At 40.0% G+C, this 25,958-nt stretch overlaps 1 protein-coding gene across 9 annotated transcripts in view; it reads right to left on the reverse strand.

The window, feature by feature from the left end:
* The window catches only part of LOC121289736 (arginyl-tRNA--protein transferase 1), a 272,072-nt gene that overhangs the window by 25,049 nt on the left and 221,065 nt on the right, over positions 1 to 25,958 (reverse strand). For all 9 annotated transcript variants that reach the window (XM_041209426.1, XM_041209425.1, XM_041209432.1 and 6 more), the window contains one exon: positions 17,115 to 17,235. In XM_041209426.1, coding sequence (XP_041065360.1) covers positions 17,115 to 17,235 — 121 coding nt within the window. The remainder of the gene's footprint in view (positions 1 to 17,114; positions 17,236 to 25,958) is intronic.

Below are 25,958 nucleotides of genomic sequence, written 5' to 3' on the forward strand. Positions count from 1 at the left end.
TCAGCCTTGAATATATTCAACGACCCAGACTCCCTGTGGAAGAAAATTTCAAAGACTAAGCACCTTCTGAGGGAAGAAATTCCTCCCATCTCCACCTTATATGGGAGGACTCTTAGTTTTAAACTGTGCCCCCTAGTTCTAGATTCTCCCGCAAGAGGAAACATCCTCTCATCACCTACACTGTCAAGCCCCTGCTGAATCTTATGTGTTTCAATAAGATCACCTCTAATTCTTCTGAACTCCAATGAGTATAGGCCTAACCTGCTTAATTTTTCCTCATAAGACAAACCCCTTATAGCAGGAATCACCCCAGTGAACCTTCTCTGAACAGCTTCCAATGTAAATAATATCCCTCGAGTGAAAGACTAAAACTGTACAAAGTCCTTCTGGTGTAGTCTCACCAATGCTGCGTACAAATATAGCAAAACTTCCCTACTTTTACACTCTATCCCTCTGGCAATGAATGCCAGCATTCAATTTGCCTTTGTAATCACTTGTTGTACCTGCATGCTGACTTTTTGTGATTCATGTAGAAGGATTCCCAGATCCCTCTGTATGGCAGAATTCTGCAGCCCCTCTCTATTTAAATAATATTCTGCTTTTCTATTCTTCCTGCCAAATTGACAACTTCAAATTATACTCCATCTGCAATTCTTTTTGCCCATTCACTTAACCTATCTATATCCCTGTGCAAACTCTTTGCACTATATCCTCCTCACAACTTGCTTTCCACATCAGCAAATTTGGCTACAATCACTCATTAATGTAGACCGCAAATAGTTGAAGCCACAGCACTAATCCCTGTGGCACTCCACTAGTTATGGTTTGCCAACCTAAAAATGACCAATCTGTTTCCTGTTAGTTAGACAATCCTCTATTGATGCTAATGTATCACCCTCAACACCATGGGCTCTTATCTTGTGCAACAACCTTTTATGTGGCACCTTTGGGAATCCAAATATATTACCTCTACTGGTTTCCCTTTATTTGCCCTGCTTGTTACTTCCTCAAAGAAATCGAACAAATTTGTCAAATATGATTTCCCTTTCACAAAACTATGTTGAATCTGCCTGGTTGAATTTGGATTTCTAAATGTCCTCCTACTACCTTAATAATGGATTCTAGCATTTACCCAAATACAGATGCTAGACTAAATTGGTCTATAGTTTTGTGATTTCAGTCTCCCTCCTTTCTTCCCACCAGTGGTTCCCAATCTGCTGGGACCTTTCCAGAATCAAGGGAATTTTAAAATATTACAACCATTGCATGCACGATCTCTGCAGGACATCAGGTCCAGGGGACTTGTCACCCTTTAGTCCCATTAGTTTTCCCAGTACCATTTCTCTATAGTGATTATGATTATTCTAAGTTACTCCCTCTCTTTTGCCCCCTAATTATAAATATTTTCAACTGGAACAGTAGCTGTAAATTGGTAGAATCGTCCCAAATTTGGTTCCTGAATTTTTTTCCTGCAAGATGAGAGTAGCATGATAAGATGTGCTCAGACATCCATTTGGTTATCCTCTACTTCCTCCCTGGTTTGCACCGTGGCAAACAAATAATCATGGAGATTCCTTAAATTTACTTCTACTTCAGATTCTACAAGCAGCCACACCGTGGAAGCAATAATGGGGTAACTTCTTCAACCAAGTGAAAATGGTTATTGGCAAAGTAAAGAACTCTTTGTGAATCCGAAGGATCTCCTTAACAAGATTACTACCTTTTGAACTAGGTGTAGGGTTGAAAGGACTGGAGGAAGCACCTACAGAAACCTTAAACCAGAAAAGGAAACTGACCAATCTACAGGCTGCAGACTCTTGTGGGGAGGGACAAATTCTGAGCATCCCCAGTTTTTCAAAATTTTCTGAAGTATCCTGCTTAACCCTCCACTTATGAAAATAACCCACAAGACAACTGAGAATATTTGCCACTATCCCATCTACACTAGGTAAATTCTGAGTGAAACAGAATAAACCCTTACTTACACAATAGCAAGAAAGTAGGTCTGCATCCCCGCAAAGGAAAAAGGAATGCCGTTCTTCTCCCTCCCACATCTACCTTACCACCCCACTACCCCCCACCCCCTTTATTAATGCTGCAGATCAATATAGTGCTTTGACCATATCATTTTATTGCCCTTAGCTCCAATCATTTTATGTGCCAAGCAGATCTGAATTTGATTTATCGCTTTTGGGGAGGGCAAACAAAGCAAGGGAATGAGGGGTTGGTGAAGTGAGACACCTTGGAGTGCATGTCCACAGGCCGTTGAAGGTGGTAGGACAGGTGGGCAAGGTGATCAAGAAAAGCATATGGAATGCTTTCCTTTATTGGGCGAGGTAGTGAATACAAAAGCAGGGATGTAATTCTGGGACTGTATAAAATGCTGGTTAGGCCACACCTGGAATTTAGTGTACAGCTCTGGTCACCACATGACAGGAAGGACGTAACTGTTCCGGAGAACGTGCAGAGGAGATTTACAAGAATGTTGCCAGGGCTTGAAAATTGCAGATATGAAGAGAGATTGGATTGGCTAGGGTTTTTTCCCTTAGAAAAGAGGCGGCTAATGGGTGCCCTAATTGTGATGTACAAAATTATGAGGGGCCTAGATAGGGTAGATAAGAAAGACTTGTTTTCCTTTGCTGAGGGGTCAATTACCAGGAACCTTAGATTTAAAGTGATTGGTAGAAGGATTAGAGAGGACATTGGGAAAAACTTTTTCATCCAGAGGGCGGTGGGCATCTGCCTAAGTTGGTGGTTGAGGCTGAAATGCTCAACTCATTTAAAAGGTACCTGGATCTGCACTTGAAGTGCTGTAACCTGTAAGGCTATGGACCAGGTGCTGGACAGTGGGATTAAAATGAGCAGCTAGTTTCTTTTTTCACTTTTTGGCCAGTGCAGACACAACGGGCTGAATGGCCTCTTTGTGCACCTTAACTTTTCTATGGTTCTATGGAATTTTCACGATTGACTATCAATCACAGTGCTCTGAGAAACCACAGCTTCAGTTAAAGGTGTCCATGGAAATGCTGATATACTCTGACTACAGAAGCACTTTATATTGAGAAGAGGCTGGTTATCTTTTCCTTTGAACTCAAACCTGAGAATCAACCAGTGCTTTTGCCAAATGGTGATATGGTGAAAAGAATTCTTTAATCCTACAGTAACTATTTAGTCCCAATGAAACACTGGTAGCATGATTATGATCATGAAAGTTTGGTACGGTGAGGTTTAATTCTGTGTCTTTACAGAGACTATTGAATAACTCGATGTTGGTTTATTATCTATCTCAGCTGACAACAAGAGCTCCATAAGTTTTTGTAACCAATTATTTCATGGAATCTATGGGACTCAATAATTTAAGACCTCACTGAGGCTGAATCTGCAGGAAAATCATTGACAAAAATATCTGGATATGAAAGCAAAGGAAAGCCTAAAGACATGATTTTCATGAACTTTGGGCAATGCCAAGAAAAGGAATGGGAAATGAATTGTCAGGGAAGAAAAGATAGATACAAAGTCTGAAAACTAAATCGGTGTTCAGTCTTCAAAGGCTTATACATTTTGCAGCGTTTTGAGTTATTCTGTTGATTGCTGACTGCATTTCAACCTTTAAACTTTTACTGCTCCATTAAATGACGTAACACTGGCTATATATATTCCAAAATACAACTTCGTGGCATAGCTACAAATCAATCTTTTTGAGTGCTATCCCTCTGTGAAAACAGATTAGAATTTTACCTATTTGGTAGCAAAATGTGATTTGGTTGCAGAATGACTGAGTAAAGCTCATAATTCCTTTTATATAATCTGCTATCTTTAGCTTATGGATTCCGAAGGAAAAGTTTCAAATTCCTAGGAACAATAAATAATGGTACATCCAATAAAGTCTAGTGTGTTTATCCATAGTCTAGGGCTTTACTGCAGTCCATTATTTCAAGTCTGTTTTCTCAGCTGAAATGCTTGTCTTCAGGTGGGGAAAGCAAATAACGGTATCAGTTTGATGAATTGAAACCATGAAGAATAAATAAGAAGGACTTGACAGAAAAAGACCATAACTAAAGAAATCTGAACATGCGACTGTGAAAAAATAAGATGGCAATATTTGTTCTCTTGAAAAAAATGACAAGAAGGTCTATGCCAATTTGAAACTGAAAATATATTCAAGTCATTCAACTATAGGTATATTGTTAATTTTCTTTTTAAAAAAGCAAGCACGGGTGCATTATGTGATTATTCTCATATACTGTTAAATATATTGTTTATTTTAATGCTTTAAAATCATCTGATTCAATTAACTGATGAGTATTAGTTGGTACAGAGAAGATAGTGATAAGGCATAGGATGTAAAGGTAGATTGAGCTTCGAGGTTTAATGCAGCTATCAGTTAGGACAGTAATTTAGAAATGATTTATAATCAGCAGCTCTTAAGGATGATTGAACTCATGGGGGCAGGAGAACTCTGCACATGGCCAATATATTAGATTATTTGAGTAGCAGGCAGCAGTATCCAGAGCCCCAAAACACTATGAAAAGTTCCAATTTTATACAATATGTAAGAAGTTAAAGGGACCAATGAATGTGAGAAGGCTTCCCTCAAGGGGATCTCACAGTTGTTCATTCCAGAGGCTGGCTGTATTATATCATGCATGGCCAAACCGCGGCTCTTTTACAGATAACGTGAGGCTTTACTGATGAAGTGGGCCAGTTGTTAAGACAGCGAGATTAATCGAGATCAGTGTGAACAGTCAGCTGGGCACACGGGACTGCCACATCCACTGGCCCAGCTCGAACCTGACTGCTGTCCGATTTCTGTGATTCTGCATTGTAGAGGTCACGCATCCAGTAGCACATGCTCACATGAAGGCGGGGACCCCCAGGACCCCGCCCACGATTGCAGCACAGAATGGGGTTTCGGGCTGGGGTCGATGGCCATTGGCGAGACTGAGGGAGAGAGGGCAGGGCTGGAGGAGGGCCCCCCCCCCCCCCCCCCCCCCCCCGGAGGGCAATGGGGAGGGGAGGGGGGGGGGGGGGGGCAGTTGCCGAGTCCGAGGGTGTGGCCAGTGGGGGGGCCCCCGAAGGTGGGGTCTGCATAGGAGCCCAGAGAGTGGGGGCAGGGAGCAGAGGGCTGGGGGACCCGAGGGCTGGGGGACCCAGCGGGCAGGGCTGGCGGGCGGCCGAGGTCCAAGCCTGGTGAGGGTGGCACGGTACTAGGGCGAGAACGTGGCCAAGGGTTTTTTTGGGTGGGAGGGAGGGGGCAAACACTTGGAAGCGCTGAGCTGAGAATCAGGGCTGGGCTTCGGGCCCCGACAGCTGCTTCTCTATACTCCAGCTCTCCCACGTCTGGACAAGGTGGAGAAATCTAGGTAGGGAAGTGTGGAGGAGGAGGAGTTATGAGTGAGTGTGGCTGAGTGGGGAGTGAGGACATGAGTGAATGAGTGTGGCTGAGTGGGGAGGGAAGGCATGAGTTAGTGCATGTGGGCTGAACGTGGAGGGAGTGAGTCAGCTGGGAGGGAGGGTATGAGTGGGTGCGTGGCGGTGGCGGGGGGGGAGCTCACATTGTGTGTAATAGTAATAAAAATGTCTATTTAAAGGTTGTCCATGTCTTGTGGATCTCAAATGTCTGGAGATTACCGTATGCAGCTCTAAGGTTCAGAAAGTTTGGCCATCCCTGTATTATATGATCATTTTTACACGACTGCAAAGCAAAAACCATTTTGCAGTTAATGCAGAAACGTTCATGTCACTGCACCTTTGGACTATACTATTTTGTGCTCTGAGCCTGGGTTTATGAACTTTTTTGCAAACTTTCCATAATTCAGAAGTACAGTATTTATTTGGATAACACTGTATAATTTTATAGAATTATGCTCAAAATGCAACATATATTTGGCAAATATATTACAGTGACTTTGATTATTCCATTAGCAACTGTTGTAAATATCTAGTTCATGGTTCATGTGTTTTAGAATATAACTTTTAGTTTTAGCAATTAAAGTTTTAATTGTAGAAAATGGAGCAAATGCAATTAAAACAAGCTTGGAGTCTATTACACTTAAAAAAAAGGTGGTGCAATGTTGACCTAAGAGGTTAACAGGTAGAAAGGTAAGATCATAAAACAGCAGGTGGGCTTACTTGGCTTAAGAACGGGAGACAATCCTTGCAGGAAGGGCAATCCAGAGGGATGTTTTTGTTTTGGGAGTTTGTGTTGAATTAGTTTAAAAGCATTTGGTAAACCCAGAAAGTTGTAAAATCTGTTCATTTCTCCGGATCAAAGAAGAAATTGTAAATGAAGGATAATTAACCGGAAGGTCTGAGAACATCCCAGAGCATGCCACAACATCATGGAGACAGATGGAACTTAGGGAGATTCTCTGGTTTCAAGTCATCTGAGTGTTTGTTGAGAGAGTTGGTTGCAGTTTGCACCTGGCGCAGTTTGCAAATCACTAAGAGATAACCGCGGTAAATGATAGTTAGCTAGGCCTGCGCTGTAAGTAGAGCAAAAAAAGACTAACTGCATCACTGCCCGTGTAAAAGGCAGATGAGACTTAATCTCAATTTCAATTTTGTGAGGTAACAGAACTTTGAAGATTGCAGAGTTTGAAACTAGTAAAAGAGTCTACAGTGGTGCTCACAGAGTCTTGTGGCAAAGAAAGCAACGAGCAGATTAGCTTAAGTGTTGGAAAAGTAACCAGAACATGGGACTGAGGCATCCATAGTCAAGAGATAGTAAATCTTGTGGCACAGTTCTATTGGTCAAAATAGCATGTTTGGATTTCTCTTTAAACGTTAACAGTCCTAACATACAAATTAGGAGCAGGAGTAGACCATTCGGCCCTTCGAACCTGCTTGGCCATTCAACAAGATTATGCTTGATCTGATTGTGGCCTCAACTCCGCATTCCACCTACCCCTGATAATCTTTGACTCTCAGATTATAACACAACAAAAGAACAGCATCACCATTCGCCTTGTTAACAGGTGTTCACAAAATTTTGACAGGCTTCAGAGCGCAGATTTCCTGTCGTCAGACATCTGTTTCAGTGTGGTGTCAACTCTAGGGAATCTGTTTGTGGACAGAGCAAGAAACAACAAGGCTCTTCAATCTGGTTAAGGGCCCTCACTGAGGCACACAATGTCCAAACCAGGAAGCATAACACACAAAAAATAAGTTACATTTAAATCATATAAAGAAAGTGAAATAAAGACCGGGGTTAAGGGATAGAAATTCAAAGGGTTAACAGAAAAAGTTAAAAAAAAAACAATATTTTTTTCCTGCAAGAATGAAACTCCACATATAAAAACTTTAATTTTTCAGGACCAGCGAGGCGGTTCACCATTAATTGTCACTCATTAAACTGTTAAAAACGCACTCCTAAATGTACCAGCCCTAACTTTTACAACCATCTTTAGTGCAGAAATAGTGGGTGAATACCCTAAACTTACGCCATTACCAGAGACTCAACACTGAAATCAATCGGCAAAGCAGCAATAGAGCATCCTGCAGAGGAGCAGGGTATCTTTAAGAGGAACTTCTGGATTTCCTCATTTATTGTATACTTGTGAACACCAAAGGTTGCTATCAGATTTACCTTTTAATGGAAGCAAGTGCTGACAGGCTCATCACTATTATTACAGAATATTCCAGCCACTTCTTTCCAAAAATAATGTGCAGGGATAGATTTCTAACCCCAATAGGGTTCAAAATAGATGGGGGTGGCAGGCAAATTCACCCTCGAAACTCACAAGCAGCCCAAGAAAAATCAAATATGGGGCAAAAAAACATACATATTAGCTTATATTATAGCTGAACAACTACAGGCGCAGGCATATCATTTAGAGCAGGAAATACTGGATTGCAGAAGAAGTGGGCATAAGAGAAACAGAATCTGTGAGGAGCTGCTGCTCCAATCACAGATTCTGTCTTTCCCATGCTTGCTGATCTAGTTTATCCAATCTCAGGTTCCCTCCATCCCACACTAGCTGCTCCTCCAGAAACAGAATCTATGACTTGATGAGCAGCAAGGGCAGGAGAGAGGGTACCTGTGATTGGAGCAGTTATCCTGGTCGACAGTCCGACCCATTCGAACTGTTTTGGGACCGAGAGGCTGTAGGCAGAGGAAAAGAAATAGATAAAGAAGAGAGGGAAGAGGCAGCCAGAAACCAGTAATGAAGACTGGAGCAAGCCCGAGAGAGAGCAGCCTATACTGAGTATGTTTTCAAGGACAACAACCAGCGGAGAGAAGGTCTGTCCCATTTTAATTTCCCACTAATCCTGCGGTGGTGGTGTGGGTGGGGAGGCTATCTTAGTTTATTATTGTAAATTGGGAATTGTATTTAGGTGATGAACAGAAACTTTTCAAAAGGTAGGCAAACCTTAGCTCATGGGTGGTGACAAGTTCAGTATTGGTGGCAATCTGGAAACATCTTGCACAGTTGTTAAGTCTGTAGCACAAATATACACTAGGATCAAACTAGGTTCTTATAGCTTCTTTGCAGTGCACCTGATGGCTTAATTCACGATTTCCAGACAGTTTGATGTGTTGTCCAAGCTCTATAAGGTACCCACTGCAAGCTGAGTAAAGGGATGGCAGCTCTTTAGGTCAGATTTGTCATCTTTGATTGTTAATATATTTGATTTACTCCCATGCTTACATTGTTAATAGTTGGTTCTTCTCTAGCATCATCCTCTTTCTGAAATCATGATTATCACCCTATTTCCCTCCCAATCCCCAATGAAAAAGGAACCCTGAAAATCAAACAGCTGCCCCAAGAACCAAAAAGTGGTCCTTGATAAAATTAAGCTTCTCATAAATGAGCCCTCAAAATAAACATTTTGACCCTGTAATCAAAACATTACTTCTACTGAGCTTGACACCAATAATGACAAAGTGCATTTTGAAAAAATGTCCTTTAAAATATCAAATCACATAAATATCACATAAAGTGCCTTCGTATATGGAATACTCCATTCATTCACTGTCGAGACAAAAGTGTTTGATCATCAACTTTGGGTTTAATAATTCTGACTCTCGAATTACGTAATTCTTCACATACTGTAAACAAGGCGGAACCGTGCCCGCCAACAATTAAAGGGCCAATTAGGGCAATTAAAAAGCCTACTGACTGTGAATTTACATTACCCGTCCACTTTTACAATTGGCAGATGGGCCAGTTGGCCTGGCGGACTTCACGTTTTTGCTACAACCTTGATCCAGAGCAGAATGAAATGTCCGGGGTGAAATATAATAAAAAAAGATGTCTGGTGACTGAGGTTTATTGAATGCTGCTGTCAGGTGCTTGAATGCACTGCGTTGACAGAGTTTGCTGCATTTTTCCTTGACATTTAATTTGTCCATGTCTGCAGCTCCCTGAGGCAACTCCGCAGCAACTGTCTGCCTTCAGGGAGCTCGTTAGAAGAGCCCACCCGTACCCTCACTTTTATTGGCGCCTACTCTCTTCCTGCGCATCCCCTCCCCACTCCACCAGCAGCGTTGAGGCTTTCTCAGTGCGTGTTTCACGCTGGCTGGCAGTTAATTGGCCAGCTAGCGTGAAATTGCATTCGGGGGCTGATCGTGGGTGGAAATGCATTTCAAGTCTGCTTCCAGGCCTGCTGATTGCACGCACCCGAAGAATGTAAGATTCAGGCCTAGAATTTTGCAGCATCACAAGGAGCTATTTAATCCGACGTTTCTTTGCTGGCTTTTGAAAGAGCCATCTATTTAATGGAATTACTCTGGCCATTTCCCATAGCATTTTAATTTATCTCCTTTTCAATTATTTATCCAGTATCGTGTTCACCACTTTTTCTGGTGGGGAATTTCATGTTCTAACAATCCTATGCATATAAAAAAGATGTTCTAATGTTGTCCCTTTCATTTTTGGTGATGGTAAATTTATTTCTTCTCGTTAATGATTTACTGTCTAATGAAAATAGTTTTCCTCTTTTATGTCATCTAAGTCCTTCATGATTTTGAATAACTTCAACAGATCCAAAGTTCCCTCTGATTCTCCTTAGCTACGAGCGGCTTGTTTGTTGCACTGTGTGGTCCCATTAAGATTCTCATGTGGCTGCGCTTATATGTATCTTAAGGGGACTGTTTGTTTCCTGCGCAATACGTTACCATTGCTTATATAGAGCACTGATTAGGTCTGCTCTTAACCTTCTCTGTTAATCAAAGAATCCTAGAATAGGTTACAGCATTGAAGGTGGCCATTTGGCCCATCATGTCTGTGTTGGCTCTCTCGAGGAGCAATTCACCTTGTGCCACTCTCCAACCTTCTCCCCGTAGCACTGCACATTCTTCTTTTTCAAATAATAATTCAATTGCCTGTTGATTGCCTGAATTGAACCTTCCACCATCACACTCTCAGGTACTGTATTCCAGATCTGCTAAAAAGAGCCACAGCCTCTCTAATTATTCCCTATAATTAAAGCTTCTAACCTCAAACTTCTTAGTAAAGTTTCCATGTACCCTATCCATGGCCTTGGCATCATTACCAAAGCACCCAAAACTGGACACAATATTCTAATTGCAGTTGGACTAATGATCTGTAAGGCAATGAAACAAAAAAGATTCCTTACTTGGAATCAACAAAAGACACGCATTGAAGCAAACTTCAAGTAATATTTTGTTTGCATACTACATATTCCTATCACAAAACAGAAACAGGTAAGCACAGATTTTGCATGGGACCTTATTGCTACGTTGCCCTCAAGCCAAATGAAAAGAGCTGAGACATTATTGTCAATATAAACAAATACTTAACATGCTTACATAGCATTCCTGCTACACAAAAGTTGAACAATTTCAATGGATTGTGAAAATAGTAAGCAGCTCAACATAATCCAAATACGCTATTTGCTCATCTAATAATATTGCCAACAGTATGTTTTAGGGCAAAGTATTCACTGACTGAAGGAATCCAATGCACTAACACTTATGACCAACATTCAGGTCAACAAAACGGCAGCTTCCCACGTCAGTATTTTCACTTAGAATCAATGAAGGGAATATTAGCTTGTACAAAACATATACAAATTCTAAGCTAAAGCACTTGATTTATAAAATGACTGTTATTCATAACCTTTTCATAATCCTGAAAATGAAAAGCAAAGCCCCTTATAACAGAGCATATTTCGTAACTATATTTGTATCTGATTCTAAGTGCACTGTGCTTTCACTCTTGCTTTATGTAGCTTTATGGATAGGGCAACATCCTAGATATCCCAAAGTGAGCAATGTCATAGTTTTCCTGCAGATTCTGAACCCAGGTCTTAAAACTTATTTTTGCTACATTAAGACTGAAAATTGTTTGAGCTCTCAGGACAAAAATGAACATAAATTAATGCAGTTTGCCAAAGAGACATTTACTAGATGTATATTTAAGATAAAGCAGCTGATTATTTATTTTCGATACAGGTTTCCCAGTCAGGGATGCACACTGGGCTTTGGCCCCTGTCCTCCAGGGCAGCTTGGGATCTGGTTCTAAGAGTGAGAAGGAACCAGTTATGGATGAGAGAGAAAAGGGTTATGTCAACATTGATATAATAAAACCTGGATTTAAATACATTCCTTCTCTGTATCTGTGGTTTCCCCAAGTCAATGAGGAACTCTTTGTAAGAAATCTGCAGAGCTCTATGTGTATGAAATATCCATATTTACTCCCAGGCTCACCTGTTTTTCCTCACTCCTTTTTAAAATAGCATCTAACAAACCCACCTGAGAAAATTCCCATTATTACACTTGCGAGTGATACCCACAACCTCTTCCAGTAAGCCCCCCACCCATCATCTCTCTCTCTCTGCAATTCTTCCACCATTTAAAAACATGATCATGGCTGATCTTCTGCCTTAACTCCACTTTCCCACCTCCTTCCATTTCCATCGATTCCCTGAGAGTCTTAAAATCTAGCTATCTCAGCCTTTAATATATTCAACAATACATCATCCACAACCCTCGGTGGTCAAGAATTTGCCAGATTTGCAACCCTCTGTGTGAAAGAAATTCTCCTCATCTCAGTCCGAAATGATCAGCCCGTTAGCCTGAGACTGTGTCCCTCTGTTCTAGGTTCCTCAGTCAGGGGAAACATCCTCTCAGTCTCAATCCTGTCAAGACCCTTCAGAATCTTCAAAGTTTTAAGGAATATAAGCCAATTTACTCAACCTCTCTTCATTGGTTCCTGGGATGAATCAAATAAACCTTCATTGCACAGCGTCCAAGGGAAGTTTATCCTTCCTTATAAATTGAGAACAAACCCATGCACAGTACTCCAGATGTGGTCTCACTGAAGCCTACTCCTACTGTAGCGAAATTTCCTTACTCTTGTACTCCAATGCCCTTGCAGTAAAAGGAAAACATCCCATTTGCCTTCCTAGTTGCTTGCTGTGTATCTGCATGCTAACCTTCTGTATTCCTTGTTCAAGTGCACCCAAGTTTCTCTGAACATCAAAATTTAAAAGATTCACGTGTTTTAAAAAACTCTTTTTTTATTCTTACAACCAAAGTGAATAACCTCATACTTCCCTACATTATACTCCACCTTGTTGTCACTTTGTTGTCCACTCACGTAACTTGTCAATATCTCTTTGCAGCCACTTTCCAGCCTCCTCACTGCTTATATTCCTACTTAAATTTGCATCATCAACAAACTTGGGTACATTATTCTTGGCCTCCTTGTCTAATTCGTTAATACAAGTTGTAAATAGCTTATGTCCCAGCACCAATCCATGTGATACTCCACTAGTTACAGCCTGCAAACTTGAAAATGCCCCATTTATTTCTATTCTCGGCTTCCTAAATGCTTCCTCCATCCAAGCTAATATATTATCCCTTATTTTATGAGCCCTTGTCATGCATTCTAATGTTTCAAGTGACATATTGATGCCTTTTAGAAATCCAAGTATACAACATCTACTGGATCCCCTTTATCTACTCGACTTTTTCACATCCTCAAAAACTCTAATGAATTTTGTAAAATCATGTTGGCTCTGTGTGATCACACCATAAATTTTCTAAATACATTTTCATGATTTCCTTAATAAGAAGATTCCAGCATTTTCGCAATGACCATTGTCAGGCTAATTTGACTGTAGTTCCCTGTTTTTCTCGCCCTCATTTCTTGAATATCATTGTTACATTTGTTTACTTCCAACCTGCTAGGACCATTCTAGAGTAGAGGAAATTTTGGAAAATCATACCATTGCACCCACTATCTTTGCAGCTACCTCTTTTAGAACCCTAGGATGTATGCCATCAGCAGCTTTTAGTACCTTAAGTTTCTTCAATACTAAGTTCCTCACTCTTAGTAGCCCCTTGGTTACCTTTGATTTCCAGTATGCAAGCTGTCGCTTCTACTGTGAAGATGGACACAAAATATTTGTTCAACAGCTCTGCCATTTCCTCATTCCCCTTGGTAATTTCTCCTGTCTCTGTTTCTAAGGGACCAGCATTTACTTTAGCTTCTCTGCACCTTTTTATGTACTTGCAAAAGCTCTTACAATCTGTTTTTTTATATTCCTGGCTAGCTTACTCTCATATTTTATATTTTCCCTTTTTATCAACTTTTTGGTGCCCTTTGGTGATTCCCAAAACTCTCTCAATCTTCAAGCTTAAGACTATTCCTTGCAACATTATATGCTTCTTATTTTAACACTATGCTTAACTGCATTCATAAGTCACAGACAGATCTTTCTCACTGAGCCTTTGTTTTTTAATGGAAAGCATTTTGCTGAACATTTTGAATAATTTCTTTAAATGTTTCCCATTGTCTATTTACTGCCATATCTTTTTAGTCTGTTACCTAATAAGCTGCAGCCAGCTTACCCCTCATACATATGTAATTGGTTTCATTTAAGGTTAAGATTTTTGTTTTGGACTCAAGCATGTTGTTTTCAAATTTAATATGAAATTCAATTGAATTATAATTGCTTTTTCCTCAGAGGATTTTTTACTGTAAGATTATTAATTAAACCTGCCTCATTACATAATACTAGATCTGAACTAGCTTGATTCCTTGCTGGCTCCACAGCGTATTGTTCTAGGAAGCTGTCACAAAAGCATCCTGCAAAAGCATCTTCCAAGCTACCTTTGCTAATTTGGTTTGTCCAGTTTATAAGATGATCAAAATCTCCCATGATTATTGCTTCACTTTTGTTACAAGTTCCAATTATCTCTTGCATAATGTTTTGTCCAGTGATGTAACTACTGTTGGCTGGGGCTATAAACTACTTCCACCAGTATTTTCTGATACTTGCTATTCCTAATCTCCACCCCTACTAATTCTAATTCCTGATCTTCTGAGCAAAGATCCTTTCTTATTACTGTTCTTATTTAATCTTTTACAGGGCTACTCTTCCTTTTTTTCCATTCTGGCTGTCTTTTCAACATGTGCACACCCTGGAATATTTATTTCAACCATGGTCGCCCTGTAGCCATGTCTCTGTAATGGCAAATAGATCAAACTCATTTAGCTATATTTGTACTGCTAGTTTATCATATTACAAATGTCCATGCGTTTAGATAATGGACTCTTAATTTTATTACTACCAGTCCTCTTTGCATGGACTATATTCACTGATGAGCTATTAACTTTGAACACTCTGTCTTTTCCTGTCCCACACTGCTTGTCTTTACTCAAATCATTATACTGCCCTACTGCCTTGACTTTTCTCTTTACATTTCTAAAATGCCCTTCAGCCCTACCCACTTTTAGTTGAAAGCCCTATCCACAGACACTGATTCCAGCCCAGTTTAAGTGGGGCCCACCCCAACGGAACAGTTCTTCCTTTCCCCAATACCAGATACAGTGCTCAATGAATCAAAGTCCTTTCTTCCCACACCACTCTTGAGCTACGTGTTTAACCTGCATGACCCTCTGCCTATTTGTGTGTGGGTCAAGTAGTAATCTAGAGATTATTTTCCTTGAGGTTCTGTTTATTAATTTAGAACCCAGTTGCTCAAACTCCTTCTGCAGAACCTTAGTTCTGCTCATGTCGTTGGTTCTGACATGGAGCACGACAACTGGATTTTCTCCCTCCAAATACTTCTCCAGTTGCTTGGGGATGCCCCGAAACCTCATGCCAGACAGGCTTCAGATCTCCTGGCCGTGGCTGCAAAGAATAGCATCTAGTCCCCTGAGTGTGCTATCAGCCATGGTTCACTTGGCAGCAAGCGAGGCTCCAATTCAGGAGGTTCTGGGTCCAAGTTCCACTCCAGGATTTGAGCACAAATATCTAGGCTGGCACTCCAGTGCAGTACAGAGGAAGTGTGCACTGTCAGAGTGGTATCTTTCAGATGAGATGTTAAACCGAGGCCCCTTCTACTGCCTCAGGTGGATGTAAAAAATCACATAATACTATTCCGAAGAAGAGCAGCGGAGTTATCCCTAGTGTACTGGTCAATATTTATCCTTCAATTACCATTGCAAAAACAGGTCAGCTGGTCATTATCGAATATTTGTTTGTGGGAGTTTTATTGTGTATAAATTGGCTGCTATGTCACCCATATTACAACAGTGGCTTCACTCTAAAAGTAATTAATTGGCTGTAAAGCACTTTAGGGTGTCCTGAGTCCATGAGAGACGCCATATAAATCTAAGTCTTTCTTTTATTTCGATAGCACAATTTGTTAACCCCACTTGAATGGCCTCCTGCACCATGGTTAATCTGGCCTGCAATCCTTATTTCCATCAAAGCAGCTAACAAGAACCTCGTAATTGTTGGACAATGGCAAAAGCCAGGTTCTTCCTTCACTACATCCTAGATCTGCATACCTGCCTGACTCACAGTTATACCCTCCTGCCCCTGAGCATCAACCATCTCTAAAGTATCACTTAACCTAAGGGAAGTGACTGCCTCCTGGAACAAAGGACTAAAATTTACTGTGGGCTTCAGGCCACCAAAATTGGAACCAAATGGAGGTCCGAAACCCACACTACCGGCAGCAGGGTCCAGCTCAGCAATCTTCACAGAGGCGGCCTCCTAACTGGCCACCGCCATGATCACCATCCAATCAAGGAGGGCAGAGGAGTTGTAAATGCTGCTGGCCCAATCAGAAGCTGGCAGCTCTGAAGCCTTGTTGGCCCCACTGGGAGAAGTGGACACTGCTGAGGCAAGTTGGTTCAAGAGAGCGCCTCCATTTTAAGGTACCTTCAGAAAGGCAAGTAAAAAATTTAAAATCAGAGGGATAAAGCAGACAGCACCTTTAGATGGCTCCTTGAGGTTTGAAGGGCAGCCATCAGTGCCCATAGCCCACTCTTTGGGGCAATGAAGCCTCTGTCTCTGATGACCTAACTCTGTGCGGCCGCAGCGAGGCAGTCTCCATGAAGTTGGTGGTTACCCCAAGCAGCAAGGGCCACAGTACTGCTGGCAAAATGTCAGGGGGCACAGGAAAATTACCCTTAATAGGGCCTTCAATTATTTAAAATGTCTGCCCACTGGTCTTTCTGCAGTTAGTCCCTCTGTAGGGAAACCCTCCCCCAGCAGTGAGAATGCACAAGGACCTATTCCGATACAGCTCTCCATTATTTTCCCCACCTCCCACCCTAGAACTGAGAAAATCCTGTCCAAAGTGTGCAGGTAACTCTGCTCATCCCTGATGACCCACAATGTCTGCAGCGCAGACTCCAGCCCAATAACTCTGAGCTGAGGTTCCTCGAGCAGCAGTCATCACAGATGTCGTTGTCCTGGGGTGCTGTCCCGAAATTCCGACATGATGCAGCTATGGCATCACACTTGCTCTGCCATGCCTATCTCAAGTTAGATGATGCTGTATGGTAACTCATACAGTGCATTAACCATTATAACATGGAGTTTCTCCAACTGAATTGCTCGACTTAAAACTAGATAGATGATGGAGAAATGAAGGTATAACAGTTGCCCAACAGCAAGACACATTGCTATGATAGACTGAGAGGGTTTAAATAAACCAGGCTAACTGTAAAATTCTTTACAGAAAAAAATATTTATATGCACACAGACAAGCAGAACATAGGTTCAAATTCCTTCATAGGGAGTGTTTATATTGTACTATGCATTTATAAGGTATTAGAGCAGTGGAATTAGCTAATAAGCCACAGCAGCTTGATTTACTGCAGGGCTGTTAGGCTGTAACCTACCTGCATTTGGGTCCTCATTTAGACGACTATATTTAGACTGGTCCAACTTTGTCCTACACTTCTCAATCGGTACCCAGGCATATGTCTCTGGACACAGCAAGTCAGATGGATGGTACTGACCCTGAGAAGCAACAACAAAGAAACAATAGACATAAGTTACACAGTAATATTTTGAGTGATCTAATTATTGCAATATATGAAAACAAATGTAGGGGAAGAAAAATTCATGAAGATCTGAATAATTTGAAAAACCAACCCTAAAATGAAATATAAAACTAATTGGTAGATGTGCTAAAATGTAATACTTTAGACACAGCAGGAGAGGATGAAAGAAAAGCATTGTTAAATAAATGATAACATTTTTATTAGTGTAGTGCTGTTGTGAATTATGCTTTTAAGTTAAGGAAAAGGTGATGTCTTTTTCCTGATGCTGCAAATAATTTATATACGCAAAGTTCATGACACTCCAGATCCCCAAACTAAGTAGAGTTTTATGTGGTCAGCTATCCTGAAGTGGAACACAAAAATCCTAAAAAGTTTCTTAAATCTTGCAGCATACACATGAACAGCAGGAATTTGAAGCAAGTTCCATGCCTGCCATCAACCATCCCTGGTTGATGCCAAGGAAAATCATATCAGGAGAAAGGGATGAGATAAATAAACACAGCAACTAAAAATCAGAAAACAGAAACCATTAGGAAGATACTATCAACAATAGCAGTCTTTTCTGTCATGACTACCATAAAATTGATTAACTCATGTACTTTATGGATTAATGAAATTTATTATTAGTTTGAAATATATACATTTCTATATACAATTACAATTGTTGGTGTACGGTATGTACTTCCTGTGCAAATCCAGTGTTAATGATTTTTATAGTGGAATATGTCAGCAAGACACAATAGAAACCCTATCAGATTAAGTTGTTACGATTAGGCGAGGAGGGGGTTGAATGGCTTCCCTCTTCTTGTTTGACTGCAAAAGTTTTTTTTATTTGAAAAGAACATACTTGCCAAATCATTCTGTTTAATGGTTTATGCACTGTGATCATAAAAGATGCAATTGGGCATGTTTTCTTGAGTTTAACAAAGAGGTAAGCTTTATTATATTTAAACCGATCTAAGTAAAATAATAAAGTGCGCTCCAAACACATACTTGGAGTTCACACACACGCACGAATGGATTACGGAGAGGGGAAGGATAGATTTGTCAACTTAGAATCAGAGAAATAAAAGGGATACACAGCGTGTATTTTGTTGACTCAGCTGGCTTCAGGCTGAATTTAGTGGTTTTGCTCTTCAGTGATCGTGATGCTTCCAATTTAAAGATGTAGATCGCTGATTTAGCTATTCTCCTGGAGACGGTTATGCAGAGAAAGCGAAGGTTTAAACACACAAAGGGTGGGCCTGTCACATGACCATCACCCAGTGATTCAAACATGGTCAGGACTAGAGTATTTCCCCTTGTAGCTTATTCAGTTCATATCTGGGAATCCTCTCTCTAGTCCCATTGTTCAAGTGATTGGGTTTAGCATATTCCCATTTAGATTGATGAGATAATGTCTGGGAACTGCCTGTTACCCTAGGTGATTGCCTTGATGACTTGTTAATGGGAACAGGATATGTGGCTCATTCATATTCTCCTGAGGCCATGGTCCAGGATGAGGCTTAGCAGACACGGTATCTAAATCTCAGTGGGTTGCAATGTGGAAAGTTCAGTGATGCAAATTGGGTAGCCATCTTTGTTGTGGGCTCAAGTCACACTTTTAGCCTGTGTTTTAAAAAATCCCTATTTTAAAAAGTTTAGTTCAGTTTTCCAGCCGGTGGATTAAAAACCATTATTTGGCAGAAAGCATGTTTTCGTGACAATGTTAACATTTCACAGTCAAGTACCAATTAAACTACTCAATATGACCCTTGAAGTTTTTCCTACCATTTCCTTTCCTTTGTAATGGAAATTTCTATTGCCAAATTAAGGCCAATAACAAAATAAATATTAAATTACATATACCATTGATGTCGTCCATGAAATATTTTCCCTTTTTCAATACTTCATTGAAGTTTTTACTTGAAGATCTCAACCACTCCCAAAAGGCTTGGTTGGGCATTTGATATTTTCTTTCAAGAGTGATAATGCAGGGCAGGGTTATGCAGATGGTGGGGTTTCCTAATCTGCCACCCAAATGAGTTGGCAGGGAATGCATCCCTGCTAATCATGGCAGCCCAGCAGCTATTTAACTCCCAGGAGCATTAACTGGCTGGAGATGGGACTTTTACTCTTGTGAGGGACAGGTGTGCTGCCTCAGAAAGCTGCCAGTCAATCAGATTGGGACTAGGACTACAAGCAGTCCCCAGATTCTAAGTCCCGGAGTCCAGGATCAGGTAAGTGCAGGGCTGTGGGAGGTAAGGCCTGGGGAGTGGGGGAGGGGATTGGGGGGGGATGTGTGTTGCAGAGGCCAGAAGGGGAGGGAGTGTTCACAAGCAAAGACCTTTGGGTGGTGAGGCATCAGATGTGGAAAGGGGTCTTTTTGGGGGGGCTTACCCCTCCCACCCTTACACCGAGCCTAAGCAGGGTGACCGGCTGGGCCTTCCCCACGCCAAGCCCCTGAACTTCTCGCACCAGCCTCAAAATTGATGCCCGAAAGGAAGCAGCCCTTAACCCTCAACTGGGGCAAGGGCAGGCTGTCTGAGGCCTGGCCCGTCCCCCATAAAATTACAGATAGGTCGGGGGCAGGCAGGAGAGTGGATGGAAGGCCACCTGGGGTATTTTACGTTATGATACAGGTGATGGTAAATGCTGAGCTGCCCAAATCCCAGAGGAAAAATTGAAACAGCCTCGAAAATGTTTTTTGTATTTTGTATAGTATTAAGAGCGGTTCTGAAATCAAGAAATGATGTTCCTGACTACTTGTGATGATTTTACAGCAGAGTAAACATTTGTTAAAAGAATAAAGCAAAAAAACCACAATCACACTACAACAGAAGAATAGCTTCACACAGTAAACAGTACTTTAAAACAGTTCCACAAGATTTTAACTACCTTCAGAGCTAACCTTCCCCATTTCTATTCAGCAACTATCCTTATAGATTTTAAAATCTGTAGAATTCTAGTAATTATTACCACACAGTGCCTTTTTCCTTGGGGTGTCCTTTGAGGGGGACAGCAACTGGTTCTCCCAATCTGGCCTTTTTCAGACGGTCTTCTGGGAGATCTAAACAGCTACCCTGCTGACTTCTGGGACATCTGATCAGCTACTCCCACCTGGGCATCAGCATTTCCTTAAATGCATCCCTTCCCTTTGGTCTCTTTATTGTCTCAACCAGTCTCTTCAGAAATGCTTTCTTCCCAGAATTGATTAAACTCATTTGATTACCTAGCTCCTGGACTTGTAAAAACAAACTTACCCTATTTTTACCTTTCTTACCCTTTTACAAACTGCATATATCCCCCTTTGAACTAAAAAATTCAATGCAAAAACACTTCTGTTATTGCTTTATGTAAAAGTGAAGTTCTTCTTGGTTCATTAACATATCAAAACCACTTGTTACTGCTAGTTTTAGTCACTCTGGCTCTTACTCCAATTACCCCAGCCATTTATCTTCCAGCATTTAAGAAAAATGATAGTGATATTAGCAGATGAAAACTATTACAATTTCTTGACATACGGGACCTGCCAGCCGTCGGCGGGGGCTGTAGTACTCTGCCCATGGATACCTGAAGGTAAGTGCTGTATTCTGAATATTTGCAGCCAAAATAATTTCTTAAGATGCATTAGTATCATTTAAGCTGCCCAAACAATAGGATGTTACACTCTCAATTGTAATAAAATCCATTTGAACAAACCATTGCACCAATGAAGGTAGATAAGCAAGAGTGTGCACATATAAATCAATAGTTTCCTGAGTAATCAAATCAGCAAGTATCTCTGAACCACGAAGCTCAAAATACCATTGGCAAGGCCCTACGTTGTTCAGTCAAATGGAACAAGGGTTCCAAATAAATACGTTCAAGTAGCGAGTTTCAATTCTGTACTTTGCAGCTTCAGAAATGAAATCCCAAAACAAAAATAATGATACCATATGTTGTATACAATTTTAAAAACACATGGTGAGAACCTCCATTCTCTGCCATAATGGAGATCTCTCTTCTCCTGGATGGAAATTGGTGCATAATTCAGGATCCTCAAATGTTAGCTTTACAAATGTAGTACAGCAATACCACAGGCATTGGAATAAAAATAAAACTAACCTCCCTGGGCTTTAAAGGTTGATTCAGACAGGATGAAACTAGTGCTAGCATTTTGCACAAAGCTTTGTTCTACAAAAATTAAAGTGTTGATAATGCAGGTTTCATGTTACATATAGTGCAGATTATACAGATTTCTAATTCCTTGTTTAGCAATACTTCTTCAAATGGCCTTTTCACATTTAAATCTCTCAGGACTTTTAAATAATGCAAAATGGTCCTCTTCAAACTTTCGTTATGGAGATGCTCAAGTACCTTGTTACTACATGGAATGTCTTCTCAGTACAATGGCATACATTTCATATTTCAGGGGCTGAATATTATTTAGGATGGCCCTGTGGATTTAATGCCTTTAATTATATCTAGGCATACAAGACTTGTACATAAGATGAAGCACAAGCCGACAAGACTTTCAAAGCAAACAACAAAGTGAAGTGAAATTAACTTTTGAAATTAAAATAAATTACTTTTGTAATTAAAATTGTAGTGCAATTAGAACAGTAATGTATTCTGATTTATTCATAACCAATTGAAAATATATTCTGAATGTTATTTATTTATAACCAATTGAAAATACTCTGATAATTTTGCATTGTGCAGCGTCAATTATACATTGCATAGGGGTCTGCAATGATACCAAATACTATTGAAAAATGTGTTACAAAAGTATTGAAGAGACAGAAATGGCTTCAAGGCTGCAATTTCCCTGGAGAAGGTCAGATATAGTGTTTTCTGCTGTCCGATCAAATTACTGGCCTGGTATTTATTGTTCTGTATATAATTAAGAACTTAACAGGTAAATTTTGCAGCAGAATGGTTAAGAATTTGAATCCTGAATGAACTAACAAAGTGTCTGTTCCAAGCATAACACAATCAAATTATACACTATATATTGATTTACATTTTAATTTCATGAGAATTATATTTCACTATAAATAACTAAACCTGTTTTCAGTTAGAGGGCATTTCATGTTTTGCCTCCAGTTTCTATATTAACAAAAAGTAATACAACTTTTGACTTGTCATCATCAAACTCATAAAATAGTTTTATCTAATTTTTTTAAGGTTTGCTTTGTGGTTGAAATTCTTTTCCATGGATCTGGAATTTAAGTTATTGGCATTTTGAGAAGGGGGAGAAAAAGGCCACTTTATCTTCTTGGCGCCCAAAAGTTTATAGTTAGGAGAAAGTGGCACACTGCCTAAAACGGTTACAACAGAACTGTAGTGTTCAGTTTTCAGGTTGAATAACTGTATTCATGCTTAAACTCTTCTACAGGAATTAGTGTAATCCTCTGAAAGCAGAGCAGGGTTCAGTACAAAGGTGGCCCTTTAAAGTTGGTTATTCCTCAACTGCTGTTAAAAATACATCTTGTACAATAGAGCCATTTTCTCTTACTTTTAATTTATTTCACATGTTTTATTCCAACACCAGTTTTCCTCAGTCACACCTTCAAAATGGAATACTTCATGATAAAACTCAATTAAGAGAATGAAGTCAGTCCTTCTACAATGTGATGGTATTTTGATCAAAACTGCCAACTTTGCAGGAAGCTGCGAAAAGATTCACCTCTTTGGGCAGAACAATGAGAGACGTGCATCAATTTAATAATGGCTACGGTAATACAACATCAACTTATGTCTACCATGGAGGATGAGACACCAGATGGGACAGCATTGGAATAACCAAGATTGGAGATGACAAGGGAATAAATAAAAGAGTTTCAACACCAGATGAGCCAGAGGTGGAAGTGGGAGAAGTTATGGTGGTGAAAGTAGGCAGTCTTTATGATGGAGGGGACACAGGTTGGGAACTTGGCTCAAGGCGAACAGTCTAGTGAAGCCCAAAACAGTGGCTGGGGTGGAGAATGGAATCAAAAGCAAGGGTGCAGTTTTGTTGGCGGGCTGAAGATAATGGTTTTTGTTTTGTCAATGTTCATCTGGAGGAGACTGGCTCATTTAGTGGATTTTGGATAAATGTCTGACAATAATACAAAATACAATTCAAGATCATTTTAGTACAGTTACAATTTTTTCAAATCAGTTTGCAATGGAAACAATACAACTATGTGCCATTTATTTTTCTAACAAGCCCTGAAAGTCTGCTTATGATAATCATTAAATGCAGTTCATAACTAAAACTTTTTTCCAGGTGGGATGAAAGCCAACAAAAAGCAAAAAACTCCTCTTTGGATACTAGACTTTTCATGCTTCTTGTCCAGATACTTGAGTGAGAAGAGGGAGAAATGCATTTGTATAAACAGAAATTTTCTAGACAGCCTGCTCAATATATGAGAATTAGCGGTAAAGAACGGCAATTACACATCTAAAATGAACAGAAACCTACCGAAAAACAGGGCTGTACAACAACAAATATGTGAATAAGAGTTGCAATGAAAGAACTAGTATAACTGGGCTACACTGTGTAACACTCTTGTCACCAGTTAAATGCCACTTCTATTATTCTTGAAAAAATCCATTTATTAAAATTATAAATAATACTTTCACAATGTGGTTTGCATTGGCCTGAACACATTGCAACACAAAGCAGAAGAATTTCATTAAACTCTAGCAGAATTAATCTGGAAGCAAGGCAGTGCTTCAATTTATTAAATTCTGACTTTTCTATGAAAGAGGACACCAGTAGATTCTCTTCAATAAACTTACTCAAGGATTTTGTGGCCCCACTTACTGATTTCATTACACTAATGTAGATTGATTCAATTATATTCTGGGTGAATGCTTTGCCTCCTATGGCAAGTAACCCAAGCCTGCCTATTTTGACTAACACTGTTGGGCAGTCAGGAGCTAGAACACAATTTCAGCAGAAGGCGAACAGTATAGATCACTAAACCAACCTGGGTTCAGCAATGTGAAACTAAATGTGTTTTCTTTTAAAGTAAACCACTATAAAATCACAGGAAAGAAGTTACTTCAGATTAAAGAGCAAGGAGTGCACTCAAGAGACGATTGTGTAATTTCAAATTGTTTTTAGTTGACGTTGGTTGCTTGTTTGTGATGATTTCTGCTGCTTTGAGATGGTTGCACAGACTTGCACCGTCTCCAAGTAATGTTTTTTTTACAATGAGAAGAAAACTAGCTGATGAAACAATTTCTGAAGAGAAAACTGATCATGTGGTGTTGGTCACATAAAATAAATAACTTTAGTACATTATTCCATACATTAAAAACCCTAGTATATTATCATGTCTGTATTTTGATTTGATTTCCAAATTTCAAAAAAATACTTGGGCCTGTAATATTTTGCTAATTTCTTTAATACTAAAGTGAGCTTGTTGTGTGGCTGAGTGGGCCATGCTAACCTTTTGATTTCTGGGCAATATAGCTCGGTTGCTGGAGGTTGTGCTTGATTTAATCTTTAGTAATGGTAAGCATTGATAGTTGTTGTCCAAAAATGGCTCCTGGCCAATGAACCCAATTTGAAGACAGATAGAAAACACATTTGAGATGCAGAGCTCTCTCCAATTAAGTTATTTTTTTGAATTAAGCATAAACATCCTTCCAAAGCAACTAAGCAAAGGACTAATGAAAGGGTTAATAATGATGTGAATACACATACAAAATAAGCATCATTATTGCTGGCAGATCAGCCCTTCAGAGGTGTGCAAATCAGAACAGTCTCTTATCACTGATTTTAGTGGCTCGAGGCTCATAAAATCGAGCTACTTGCTACTTTTAGGCAGATGGGATAAAACCACTATACAATCCCATTTTGCTGTTGGCATCTGCAAAAGGTCCGGCCTATCCTCCATCCTGGACAAACAGAGAACAGGAATGAAATATTTTATTACATAACCATCTTAATCATCAACTTTTACATTAAAAATTCCCAAGTCCACATTTATAACGGAAATTGTCTATGGAAACTGTATTTGCACCCTTCCCTCCCCATTCCCAGGGAAGGCATGGCAGCACTACCATTGAATGGAAAGGATAATTGTGTCATAAGCTTTATCATTCCAAATGACACAGGAATTTATAATGGAAACATAAAAATGAAGATTAAATGTTTAATTTTAAAATGGAGACTTTGTTACATCTGCACTCCCAGATCCTCTGGCCTAAAGATCACACCTTTGTACACATATTATTAGTACATGCATCTTTATAATAATGTGTTTTATGTATATTAAATCTACAGTGAATAGTTAGGGTTTAAAATGCACTGCCTGGAAGTGTGGTGGAGGCAGGTTCAATTGAGGCATTCCAGAGGGCATTGAATGATTACTTAAATTGAAACAATGCGCAGGGTTCCGGGGAAAAGGCAGGAGATTGGCACGAAATTAAAATGCTCAGAGAGCTGTTGCACACACAATGGGCCGAATGACCTCCTTCTACACCGTAACAATTCTGTGGTTCTCTGATTCTGTGACATGTAGATTGAGTCAAGTCAAATTTCTTCCTCCCGACTGGTGAACAACAAAAGGAAATAGCCAATTAGAAAGGAGATTTAAATGGTTAACTAAATATATTATGTAAAACCTTCTTCGAATCATATTCCACAACTCAAATTCCATCAAAAAAAATTGGGAATAGTTTCTCACCACATCACTGTATATCACTTATAGGCACCTAAAA

The sequence above is a fragment of the Carcharodon carcharias genome, chromosome 17, assembly GCF_017639515.1.
Source record: "Carcharodon carcharias isolate sCarCar2 chromosome 17, sCarCar2.pri, whole genome shotgun sequence".
Taxonomy (NCBI): Eukaryota; Metazoa; Chordata; class Chondrichthyes; order Lamniformes; family Lamnidae; genus Carcharodon; species Carcharodon carcharias.